The sequence below is a fragment of the Malurus melanocephalus genome, unplaced genomic scaffold (assembly GCF_030028575.1).
Source record: "Malurus melanocephalus ecotype Western Australia unplaced genomic scaffold, MMel_1.1 scaffold_468, whole genome shotgun sequence".
In the NCBI taxonomy this organism is placed as follows: domain Eukaryota; kingdom Metazoa; phylum Chordata; class Aves; order Passeriformes; family Maluridae; genus Malurus; species Malurus melanocephalus.
In genome coordinates this window covers 526966-539881 of record NW_026623700.1, presented here as the reverse complement: position 1 = coordinate 539881, position 12916 = coordinate 526966, and the positions used below count along the sequence as shown (strand labels likewise).

General features: G+C 44.2%; 2 protein-coding genes across 2 annotated transcripts in view; one reads left to right on the top strand and one right to left on the bottom strand.

Annotated features, from left to right (window-relative positions):
* Positions 1–5587, top strand: part of CARHSP1 (calcium regulated heat stable protein 1) — a gene marked incomplete at its 5' end in the record, with an annotated part of 13794 nt that extends 8207 nt beyond the window's left edge. The window contains one exon of the mRNA XM_057380718.1: positions 3916–5587. Within this exon, the coding sequence (XP_057236701.1) occupies positions 3916–4078 (163 nt within the window). The remainder of the gene's footprint in view (positions 1–3915) is intronic.
* A 593-nt stretch (positions 5588–6180) lies between these two features.
* Positions 6181–12907, bottom strand: PMM2 (phosphomannomutase 2). Its single transcript, XM_057380722.1, has 8 exons — positions 12801–12907; positions 12446–12557; positions 11540–11616; positions 10914–11005; positions 10099–10198; positions 9561–9636; positions 8304–8419; positions 6181–7343 (listed from the first exon to the last, which is right to left on the bottom strand). The coding sequence occupies exons 1-8, from the start codon at positions 12864–12866 to the stop codon at positions 7239–7241; spliced, it is 744 nt and encodes a 247-aa protein (XP_057236705.1). The 5' UTR covers positions 12867–12907; the 3' UTR covers positions 6181–7238.
* Positions 12908–12916: the final 9 nt, after the last annotated feature.

The window sequence follows — 12916 nt, the reverse complement described above, 5'->3', positions numbered from 1 at the left end:
GATCCACAATCTGGGTGCTGTTTGTTTCTTCTCCCAAGCATCACGAGCAGTGATAGCAGTGCTGGGCTAAATCTCTGTGTGTCCCAGAGGCAGCTTTTGGTGGGCAAACACTGCTCAGGGGGCACTGTCCACTCACAGGTCACTTCAGGCTGCCCACCAGGACCTTTGTCCTCTTGCTTTTGGTGTGCACTGGGGGTGATGAGTTAATGATCTCGTGTTTGTTAGGCCAAGRATAACCCGTGGTCACAGAGCTGCAGGAGAGGAGAGAATGTCTGATCTGTGGGAGAAAAGCTGAAAGGCCACAAACAGAAAATGAAATTGGAGATGTTTGTGTGGCCACAACCTTTATACCCAGCTGTGCAAAGGGCAGGCCTGGCCTTGGTGRGGAAGGGTYRCCTCAGCRAGCAGGGSAAGACARCAAACTCARGATCAGGTGAAGCCATGCTGGGGTCAAATGAGGTTTTTGTCACAAGCTCCTGTCACTTGTAGTGTCAGCTTGGATAAGTAATGAAACCAGGAAAGGATCTGATGCTGCCAGCATAATGCTCAGCCCTGCAAGAARTGCTTTCTAGCAGAGAAAAGTGCACCTTTCTGGGTAATGCTCAGGGCTGTGCAGACTTTGGGGATAATCTGATCTGTTCAGTAGAAGGAACACAAGTATTTAACCTCATGATTCAGCATTAGAAATGTGGGWCAACAATTATTTTGATTTTTTTTTTCTTTTCCTCTGCAGGGCAGGGGCTGCACAGGCAGTGCCCAAGCAGTCCCCTCTCAGGGCTGAGGGKTGTGGTGGCTCTCAGTGCCAGCTCAGTGTGTCCTTTGCTTCCCCTTTCCCTGGCTGCAGAGTGCTTCACAGGAGGCAGGTTCTGTGTGTGTGTTGGTTCACTTTCACTTGGTCTTTGTTTCTCGGAGGACTCGATCACTTTTTTACCAGTGCAATCCAAATCTCACCAGAACCTGCCCAGGCACATATTCATATTTCAGTATTAAAYAGAGCATACCCCAGCAAACTCCCCCTTTTTAATGCTCAAGCTGTACTTCTTCTTCACTTGATTTTGAATATTCAAGTGGTACCTAATTTATCTCCATTTTTCAGGAGCTTAAAACTTTTGTGTATTGGTGCTTCAGGAGACCATGAAGCCACTTTCCTTTTGCATTAACCCTATTTACCTACTTTTGCAGATTTCAAATGTTTATTTTACCAACTGTGGCTCATCCTGTTTTACAGGATCTTTTAAATAGCATGTGAGGTTCCTGTTGGTTAAAAAAAAAAGATATTTCATCCAAACCTGAGATCCCTTCTTGGGCAGGGCATCCATTTGGTTTGGTGCCTGCAGCTCCCAGCAGGGRCCAGGGCAGTGCTGGGGCTCTGCAGTGCCAAGGGGAGTTACTGCTCATGGTAATGTGGGTTTAACTCTATAGCAACACGTTTTTTTTTTTTGGAAAAAAATACCAAGGTTCCTCCAGCTTCAAGAGGTTCAAGTAGGAAAGGTGATATGTTTTTTAATATGCCATTCTTATTTCATTTGTGGTTTGACACTCTCAACACTTTCCCGTGTCTCTTCTTGGGGTTTCATGTCTCCTGCTCAGGCTCCAGCACATCCTTGCTGCAAATCTGCTGTTTCCAAATCAGGGGGAGCTTGGTAGCAAAGTGGGTATTTGGTAGCAAGTTCCTTTGRCACTAGAAAAGGGAAATTAATCTCTGCTCCTGAAAGGACATAAGGACTGGGGGTGAAATCCCTTCAGACCTAAAGGATCTTAAAGCTTCTGGAATTGGGTATAAATGGAGGCAGTAACTGGAGAGGACAGTCCCAGCAAAGGTCAGATGTGGGGGCTGGAGTGGAGCCTGTCCAGTGTGAMACAGGATGGCCTGGAGAGGCTGCGAGTGAATAAAGGTCAGTGGGATCAGCCTGCGTGGGCTGGAAAGGGCTGTCAGGTCTCATGAAGGAGGCTTTATCTTGATTTTTCTGTAAATATTTTTTCTGCCTTCAATTTGCTGCCATTTTCCCAGGCACTGCTCCGGAGGGTTCAGCTCAGGACATGCCCTTGTGGGTCTGATTGCCACAGTCACAGGCAGTGGAGGCATTTCCAAGGAAATCAAGTTTGCAGGACCTGCATTTCAAACCACAGGCCTTGGGAGTGCCTTTAACTCCTCACAGCAGGTTTCAGATTCRTATTTAGATACAGGAGCATTTTCAATATCGTGTTGATACAATCAGTTAGCAAACAATGACTTTTCTWTTGGATTTCCCATGGGAGAAGTTCWGATTAATGGGCCATTTTTAGCTTCCCTTGAACACGCCTGGWTACCCTGTCCTGTCCCTGGGAATGGGCTGCTCCTGCTTCACCCCAGCCTGGCACCAGCTCCCTGGGCAGCCAGGAGCTGACAGGAGGAAGGGCTGGAGATGAAGCTGAAGAGGTTTTCAGAAGTGTGAGCAGAAGCAAGCTCTGATGAGAGGTTAGAGCTGGCAGTAAGGGCCAGTGTATTCACCTCCTATCAGCCCTGCCAGCCTTTCCTGCCATAGAAAAGCCCTGAGAATAATGGGTCACAAAATGAGAGCGGAGATAAAGGGCCCTGCTGACATCTGAGATCCCTGCTCAGATTAACAGAAACATAGGGGAAAATTCCTGGGTGGTGTGAGCACGCTCCCAATGTGCTCTCAGAGAAGGCAAGTAACAAACCCAGTGGTGCACTACAAACTTCTGGCCTACACCACTTTTTCTTTTCTTTTCTTTCCTGAACCTGTCTTTCCTCCAGTGCATCGGGAGTTCCCAGGCAAGCCACCCCAATCAGGCATCCAGTAGGATTTGTTATCAGTGTTTATCTGTCCCCAAATACAGACACTGCTGAGAAACACTGAAAACCTTCAAACAAGGAGAAMTCTGGAGCCTGGGCTGCCAGGGCAGGGGAAGCTGAGCGTAGACTTGCGTGGGTGTGTTTAAAGAAAGGTAGAGAAGCATCTTCTGTAGTGTCAGAGCCTCGTGGCAGTGCAGGATGGAGGAATCTCTGCCAGCCTTCATTGGTACACGCTGGGATTTTTATTCCAAAGCTCTGATCTCGAACACAGGGGAGGAGGGGAGGAGGGGCTGTTACACTTTGCAGCTCTCTGTGTCATCAGCACCTTGTTTTGAACAGCAGGTGAAGCCTTTTTGCCATCTCCCACTGATTCCAGACATGGGCTCATGTGCAATTGCACAGTGCAGGTCTTCCAGCACCCCACAGCATCACCCTGGGGAGGCCAGGTAGGAGCCCCCTGGAAATCTCCCTGAGTGCTGGATGAGCAGGGCAACACATCAGGATGGCAGGACTCTCTCACAGCCAAGTAATTTTGCAATATTTGATACTGTATCTCATTTGGGATCCTTTTGGTTTTTTTGTACCGCAAACTGAGTTATGTGGAGTAACCTATAGGTAAAATCTTGCCATTCCGTGGTAGAATTCTTGTTAAGAAAAAAGGGGAAAAAAACCCCAAACTTCAAAAGCTTAAGTGAGAAGGGGGAAAAGAAAMTAAAACAAAAAGAGATCCACTTTCTTTATTTAAAAACCGTATCCCCACAGTCAGTGGCAGCCCTGCCCTCTAGTGCTTGGAGCACGGTTCACAGTCAGCTCACTCCAGGTGCGTCCTGGGCTCACCTGAGTCTTCTTTAAGGCATGGGGAGTTTTGTGTGGTTTTTTTTTTTTGTTTTATTTTGTACTTTTCTCCTTGGTTGCTTTTTTAGSGTGATGGCAGTGTTTTAAGTATTTTCATAGGATTTCACTGCAAGACAACCAAAATCAGACTTTGCTGGATGACAGGCTCTATAAAAACCCTGAAGCATCCAACATAACAATGATGATAAAAATTTCAACAAACTGCAGAATAGACAGTGTCCGTGTGATTTTTATTGGTGACTAACCAGAGCTTCTCTTCGCAGCATTGAGGGCGAGTACGTTCCCGTGGCTGGCGACGAGGTCACCTACAAGATGTGCACCATCCCTCCCAAGAACGAGAAGCTGCAGGCAGTGGAGGTGGTGATCACYCACCTGGCCCCTGGCACCAAGCACGAGACGTGGTCTGGGCACGTCATCAGCTCCTGAGGTGTCCCCTGGGAACGTGGCTGCTGCAGGGACCTGGCTGAAGAATATCGAGCGTGAGGAAATACTGCATTGTCAATAAAGAAGAAGCAGGCCAAAATTACCTTTTTTTTTTACAGCTGGCCTGATTTAAAGAAAAAAAAATGAAACAAAAAAAAAGGCAATTCAAATGCTAATGAAAAAAAAATCTAGCATAATGTGTTTACAAAAAATTGTATTTAAAGAGACCTAGTTTGTGTGCTTGGTGGAGGAGGGGAGGTTTGGATTTTCTTTTATCTTGTGAACTGATTGCAGGAAATGCCCAGGGGAAGCAGAGAGAGGTTTCAAGGAGAGCAGGTTGGTCGAGCAGAGGCACAACTCTGAGACCTGGGCGTTGTGTGAGCCCTGCATCCCCTGGGGCTGCTCTTCCTTGGGGTGCAGCACCTTCATTGCTGATACCAGTGCCTGAATGCCTTGGCTTACAGACAGAGGTGTTCACTGCTGATTTGTTTTCCTCATGGAAGGAAGTTCACAAAGAGAGCAGCTGCCACAGGCTGGAAAATCTCCTTCAGGTGGTTACACTCCTGTGCCCATCAGATGCACCACTGCCAGTGGAATGGCTGCACAGGTGTGGAAACTGTTGTGGTGGTGGAGCTGGGAGAGTTTGTGAATTTACTTAGGTGCCTTGATGGTTGATTAGCAACAGATTTTATAGGCCAGTATTAGAAAAAAAAAATCCCATCCCGAATTTAAATTTGCTTCAAGGTAAGTGGTAGGAAACTGTAGAATAGTGGATGCTTCATAGCCTCTGTGTSTGACTTTTGACAAGGCTGAAGATTTGCCTTCTAGACTGCATCCAGCTGAGTGCCATGGTGTGCCACTGGGCAGRCAGGGCACCTGCACTGCTGCACAGCAGGTGTGTGCTGCTCAGGTGACTTTAATGCACTTCAGGTGGATTAAATACCTGTGAGTTACAGGCTCAGCTGTCTTGGTGAASTAGATTCTGCACATTTCCCTGGAGAACTTGGTAGGATGTGATAAGGTCACCCTTCCCCAGACTTTTCATGTAGTTGTAGTGTTACTAAGTTGTTTTTGTTCCTATTTGCCTTCCACAACTTTTTTTCAAATGAAGCATTTCTCTCTATTACATTCTTAACAGTGGATTTTTATTGACTTTGCAAATAAAAAAAGAAAAAAAAAAGGTGCAACTCTTGTTAGTTGTATGAAACAGTGTAGCTTCAGTTGTGTATTTGGAGCTTCACCAAGAGGTGCTCACTGTCCTGCCCTGAGCCTTTCACAGCAGCTGATCTGTTCCCAGGTGTGGATGGGGACAGCACAGGRGTGTGGGGTCAGGAACTGCTGTGCTGGCTTGTTTTCCCTTAGCTGTACCCGTGTTCCACCATRGTGTAGTGGGGTTGGGTTTGGTTTTGTTTTTTATGACCCGTAAGCCTTGGTAGTGGTGGGTTTATCACTGTGCAGCTTGTTGGAATATCACACCCTGCTTTCTTTACAATAAATGCAACCATTACAGTGCTTTCCTGTGTCTGGGCTAAATGGTGCTGAAGAGGATCAGCATTAAGTAAGAGAATGCAGGTGCCTGCATATACATTCCTGTGGTGACATTTAAAAGCTTTATTTAAGGAAATATTTTCACCTTACCTAACTGGAATCACTGGAAGAATTAGGAAGTAACAAGGCCAGGACAGGAGGAGGAGGCTGTGGTGTTTGGGGCTGAAAAGCAGCYTGGGTTTRGTCCTGCACAGGATATTTAGCACAGGTAACTTTCTGCCAATCAGCCATGAAATAACCAAGGCACAGATACAGGACACGWGTGTGCACACAAAGCAGCAGCTCTTCAATGCTCCTTAAAGAGCATTCTCACTGTGTGGTTTTGCTCCTAAGTCTGCTCCCATTAAAACAGGAGTTACACTATGGAAGAAAGCAGAAGGTAGTAGGAGGGTGATAAAAGAGAAAATAACTTTGATGCATGAGGTGCATTACAGCTCCCCTTTTTTTGTAAGCTCTTTTGGGGGCTTTGGTTGGTACACATTGATTCTATTCTCTGCTTTTTCACTCTGCAAGTATCACATGAACCTGCARCTGGAAAGATTCAAGTCACTCATTTCTTTCTTTGTACAGAGGCAGCATACAACAGGTCTGCTTTAAGTATTTTATTTGCCAAAATGACAAATGGGATATTTTTTCATGATAGAACAAGATTTTATTTTCCTTTACTRCTAATACACAAGATTACTTTCCTAATGCCAGATGAGAAAAGTAATACTAACCATTACAATGTCAGGCATTAACTTCAATTTTAATAGAAACATAATTTAGATCATTTTCATAGTGCAAAAAATCTCACCTGCCCTTAATGCCTTAACCAGAAATCTCAGAAAATGATCAGAAAGTGACAAAAATATATTTTGCTAATGTGCTTAAGTTATTTTGATTAATTTTTACAAATGATTTTATATATTTGGTCTGCAAAGAGTGTAGGTACCGTGACTTGACTGTGCCTTGGTACCATATTCCTCCTGAGGAAGGAAATTTGGCACCAGCTGGCCCAGCTTTYCCAGGGGTGGTAGTCAGGGATTTCTGGCTCAGTTCCATCTTCCCTCATCCCASGAAGAAATAAAACCTGTCCCTTCTACTCATTTTCCAGTTTTAGACAAGAAAATCCCAACTGTCTTAAAATTCATGTTAATTCATATAGCATATGGTAAGTATTTAAAAAAAAAACAACTTAAAAACGTTCATCTTTTAAAAAGCAGCCTCAATATAAAAAATTAGGGATAAAGGTTTGCAGGCCAATTTTGAGACCATAAATCATCAAGAAGCAGATTATGCCTCCCCTTCCCCCTATTGTAATTGATTAGTTAAGGAAGTTTACTTGTATCTTAAAAACCAGCCCAAAATATAAACCAACCCAAACCCCACTATCAAGCAAAAAGAAAACAAAGTACTTCTGTGACTGGAAACTGAAAGGAGGGTGCTAAACGAGCTCTGCTGTGTTCCCCCAGTCAGCAGTGGTCTTTAATTAAAACATTTCCCTTCAATAATTCCTGACCTGCAAAGCACCTGATATTCAGGACCAATTACAAAAAACAATACAGAACGAAGACGATGTTTCAAGTTATTTTGCTGTTTTAACCGTCTYGGAAGTGTGAATTCTAAAAGTCTTTCATTTAAAAAATAGCTCTTCACAGATTCTTCTTGTATCCTGTGGGGATGTGACACTGTGGCCTTCTGTTCTGGAGTCTGTGAAAATTTCATAGTCATTTCCTCCCTGGAAGCAGAAGAGGATTTGTTCAACATAAAGTATGGTGTCAAAAAGGGACAGAGAAAGGAAAAGAGGGAAAGAATGGACTTTTTCCAAGGGCCTGCAGTGATGAGGCTCAGGGAACAGCACTCCCACTGTATGAGCACAGAACCCCCAAATCCACAGCTTAATTCCCAAATTTCTGAGTGCCAYGCTGCTTTCACAGGGTCAGCATCAGCTCTTGCTACTCCAACACTCTGAAAATGCTGCACTGCCACTTAGAGGGTTTAAAATGAACTGTCTGTGAACTCTCTGCCTGAGGGACAGGTGATTACTTTTGCAACTGATCTCAGGGGAAAATAACTTTTAATGTCAAGCTTGTCTTTCTCTTATAAAACTTCACATTTWAAAATTAAGAAAGCTCTTTGTAATTTAGAGTTTTATAACTCTGAGTTCTTATAAAACTAAGCCTTTTCTTATAAAACTTAKCCCAACACTGTCCCTTGGCCATATTCAAACAGCTTTAACTTCATCTAAGTCCCKGTGCTTGCCAATACCCTCACAAGCTCCTGCCAGCTCTCTGCTCAGGATTTTTAAAAGCCTCTGAATTGCCCTGCAGAGCTCTGAGTAAAGGCACAGCATTAAACTCAATGGGAAATAAATAWGTTTAATAAACACCTTCCAACAAGAAGCATCAACTGACATTAACCAAGCAGGATAATCAGTTTCACACAGTCACCTCACTGAGGTGTTTAAAAGAATTACAGAACTGCAATTTCAAAACGACCTCTGTTAAGTCAAAAACCCTGTATTCACTTCAGGAAACAGAAGGAAAACTTCACAGCTGCAGCCACATAAACACGGACATGTGTTTATATATCCTGACTTCAGCTCTTGTCAGGATTAAGGCTATAAGGTTAGAACCTGCAGTCCTTGTGGTTTAAAAACAGCAGCTCTGAAATTAATGGAACAAACCAATATACTCACTGGCATAGTCTTGTCTCCAAAGAAATAAATAGTCTTGTACCCATCCTTGGCAACAATTCCTAAGCAGTACCTCTTGTCCCAGCCATCTGGGAACACATCGATGCTTATCTGGCCTCCTAGGAGAGAGAAGAACCAAGACTTGTGTCATTTTGAAAACATATTTCTCAAGGGAGAGGAAGTAACATAAAAACTAGAATGGGTGAGATTTTAGGCAGAAGGAGCTTAACAGAAATGTTATGAGACCATGRAGTTAAGTCCTGCAAGTACAGAAASTGTTTTATAAGGTATCAAGTTATTGCAGCTGTGATTCAGACATTATTGATCCATTCAAAAAATACAAAAGACTGAGCATGTTGCCAAATATTCACTGTTCTTCAAGGAAACCTTTTAAAAAGAATTACACTTAAGCCCTTTACTTTTAGAAAGGACACAGATGAACACATCCACTGGTGTATGTMCAGCCATAAATTCATAGGCAATAGACTTTCTAAGGCTTTCAGAGCAGAACAGGGAGGAAATCAGCCTTTTTAACACATCCTAACAGGACAAGAACTGTTCCAGTTCCAAACCWTGGCCTTCACCAGTCCCTAAAAGCTGGACTCCCACTGGAAGCAGGTGTCCCAAAGGTATTTACARCATGCTTCAGGAGAGCTACACTGCAGCTGACTTTTGCTTTAGTGCTTGAGCACTAATAGCAACCATACTTTGCAATTCTGAAAAATAATAAAAGGCAGAAATGTGGTAATGTTTTAGGGGACAGGGTAAAAAAGGGAAAAAAAGCATGAAAAATTGAATCCCCCTTTTTATCTTTTTTTTTTTTTTCCTTAAGCCTGCACATGCTTTTGGATTCCTTCCTTCMTCCCACACATTGCAGGTACAGCTGAAGAACCAAGGGCAACTGGAACAGCACTGAGGSAGTGGTTCTGATCAAAACTGATTCACAGCAACAACTCTGACTAATCAGAGAAGTGATTAGTGAGAAGCATATAACAGGCTACAAAATGAGCAGACTCAGTCACACAACTGACATTAAAGGACAATGAACTGATGACAAGAAATGAAGCTCTCTTTGTTGATGGATTTCAATTAAAATGTCCCAATAAAAGCCGGAGAGGAAAGTGAGGCTCAGTCTTGCCTGCAACCACCCCCATAGAGATCTGTCACACAAATGAGATGGGACATCACAGCCATAAGAGTATGACTTAAATGAAATTTAAATTAATTGATGCTTTAAATTATATTATTTAAAAGTATTACCTATAGAAAATGTGAGGCCTTTGCCTGCAAATTCTCTTTGCAAATCAGCTACAAATTTCTCTCTTATATGCTCCTTCTGTTAAGAAAAAAAAACCAAAACAAAACCAAACAGTTACATGCTGTGTTGATTTGTCAGTGAAAAAATAACCCCAAAACACCTCAAAAATATAAAAAAAAAAGAATGGTTTTATTGAATGGACCCAGGCTGCTACACCAAAGAACACACCAGGAAAGTATGGCTTTACCTGGGAGAGTGTTTTTCAGGAACCCTGTGTGTAGAGGCAGGATGTTCAGTACACTGGRTATTGGACTAAAAACATGAGCCAAACCCACCCTTCTGCAAGTAATCATTTAAACTAYTGCAACAAAAACCCCATTGTCTATTGCTTGAGGTCTGACTGAGGAAATTAGTTAAACCACATGGAAAGGAATAAAATGAAAAAAACTGCACAAAGTATGTAGGTTTTTAAAAAATCATAATATGGCCATAACTGCCTCCTCCAAGAGAGCTGGGTGTTTTTCAAGAGCTGTAACTCACTTTATCAAATTCATAGAACTCAAGYCGTTCTTCCTGGCTGCAGCTTCTCCCAATGGGGGACACGTTTAACATCCCATTTCGGAACTCAATGAAAGTGCCTCTGCAAGAGAATTGATTAACAAGACAGAAAATACATGAGAAAATTGCTCAAAACACTAAATATCACAATACATTTCCGTTTAATTCTAAAGAAAATGGGATCAACTGTCTCCTTCAGCTTCCCATTACATGCATAAACCCCCAAACATGCAAATACCTCTGGCACCGAGGCTTTTGAACTTTGAATCTGGCAACCTCAACATCATCCTTACTGACTTTTAAAAGCGCAGTTTGATTTTACAAGTGTGACTGGAGCATCCCATCAACCCAAACCTCAGAGGCTGACAGGCCAGGCTGTCAGTTTTGGGGAGGAAGCTGCAAAATTCACAGTAATGGGGCCAGTGTCCTGCGCTGCCTCACACTGTGCATTTCAGTGTCTGGAGCAGCTGCACCTCACACATCACACAGAGCTGGTCTGGCTGCACCTCTCACCTCTGGAAAACATGCTGCTGAATTCCAAACATGTCAAGAAAACACTCCTACCTCARAATTGAATCTCCCTCCCTCTGACAGAAAAATGTTGAATCAGTCTTTCAAATCCTGTGCTCCTGGCTGAAAACTTATCTTTGCATGCATGGATGGAGCTCTGTTTCACACACACAGTGCTGTTCCCTAAGCACAATTCACTCATTTTGTTGCTGAGCACCCTGAGCTGACCTTTACATCCTGATATTCAACACTGGAGAACATGGACACAGTGAGAAGTGTGCACATACCTCTTCTTTGGCAGTTTAATCTTTGCAATGTAACTCAGGCAGTAGTTGATGACATCTTGAAGGATTTCCTCRCCCAGGTGGCCCTGAATGCTCTAACAAAACAAACACCATTCAACCAAGGGTCCAGAATCTGAGATTCTAAAAGCAAGTCACATGGAAAACACAGACATTGGGAAATCAGGCATGGTTAATACCACAGAGAAACAAACACGCCTTCAGTCAGCTGATGCACACATACTAACTAAAGGCTCTTTTTTATTCACTTTGTAACACCAAACTGACCTTTAATATGATCCCTACTTGTACTCCAGAAAGAAACCCAGCAGCTCTAAACAAAAAGCTGCATTTAACGTCTGCTATAGCCAAACATGAAGAAATAGGGGCTTGTTCCTGCAGTAAACTGGTCAAGGCAGTAAATTCAGCCAGGACCTCTTTGAAATGTTTACTCTCCATTACTTATGTTAAACATTACATGCCAAATGAATGATCCATTAAGAGGAGCAACACATGAAAAGAGCAGCAATTTTGGCCTTTGGAAGGGTGATTATAGAAGACTGCACTGTAGCAACAGATCAAAATCTTGTTTACAAATTTCTTTTTCCCACCATTGGAAATTTCACACTTACCTGCTTGCTCAAGAATTTCCCATCTTTGTATGCTACCAGGCCATTTTCTGGAAACACGTAGTCGTATTTTTCAATCACTGCAAACAAACAAAAAGACAGTAACTCATCATTTCCCCTGCATGTTTAATGCAGAATTCTTATACATTAGGTTACAATACAGCAAACATTAYCTCCTAAAGCATGACAGTTTCAGTAGCATAGCATCAAGCACAGGATTAATACTAGTCCCATTTCTTACTAAGATTAACGCACACCTCAAATCACACAAAGTCATTTGTCTGAGTTACTTTAGTTTTGCCTAGAGGCCTTTCCTCGCCGAAAAACGTGACTCTTTGCATTGAATGTAAAGAAATGACCAAAYACCTCAAATCCTGCAAAACCCTGGCACACAGCCTGGCTAGAGAGCAAGTCAAATACTGCTCTTTTAGGTTTGTTTCCTCAGTGTTACCAATCTTCAGTAGAGGTCTGGGAGTTGTGAGACTCATAACACAAGCTGACGTGGCTTACTGGAGACTGCTCGGAAGCCAAACAAATTCTAAGCTGTCTGGGCATAACCGAATGTTATCARTAGCATCAATCACGTAAAGATCATTAAAAACAAAGGCTAAGGCAAGAATCCAGCGCTGAATCATAACCTCACAGYGAGCAAAAGCAGGTCCTTGAGGGATATGCTCGACAGCTGAGCAGCCCACACGGGYATGTCACATACACGATTCCCAGCASTGCGAATCCCGAGATTCTGTCACCAGGGCAGGATTTCACCATTAGCAACAATCTCTAAAGTGATGCCGAGACACCCCTGTGCARTGCAAACAGGCTGCAGTTTCCAAATGCCGGCAAAAGTAGCAACACACCACCACCAGGAAGACAGTTAAAAGCAAGGGATTGCATCAGCCCGGCCCTTACCGTCCTCGCCCAGCTGCTCGCGGATCTTGGCGAAGTCCGAGCCGCCCACCACTCCCACCTTCACCTTCTGCCGCAGCCGCTGCACGAACGCCGCCATCTCCGCCGAGATTTTCTGGGGTCCAAAACAGAGCCGTCAGATTTGCCGCAGGCCCTCGCCTCCATCCGCAACAATCAGCGCAAACCCGCGGCAGCGTGCGCGTYTTTAAGCGGCACATTGGGTGCGCCCGCGGCATGCGGCACACGCCGGGCCCCGCGGCATGCGGGATGCGGTGTGCGCTGTGCCCCGCTCTCCCCGCGGGCGGGATGTGCGATCCGCCCCGCTCCCCGCGGGCTCGCAGCCCCGTCCCGCACTCGCCTGGCGCGGGGCCGTCAGGGTGCCATCCACGTCGAACAGGCAGAGCGCTGAGGGCGGCGGCGCCATGGCAGTGGGGCTGGCGGGGCTGGGGGCCGCCCCTCCCGGCGGGCTGTGCG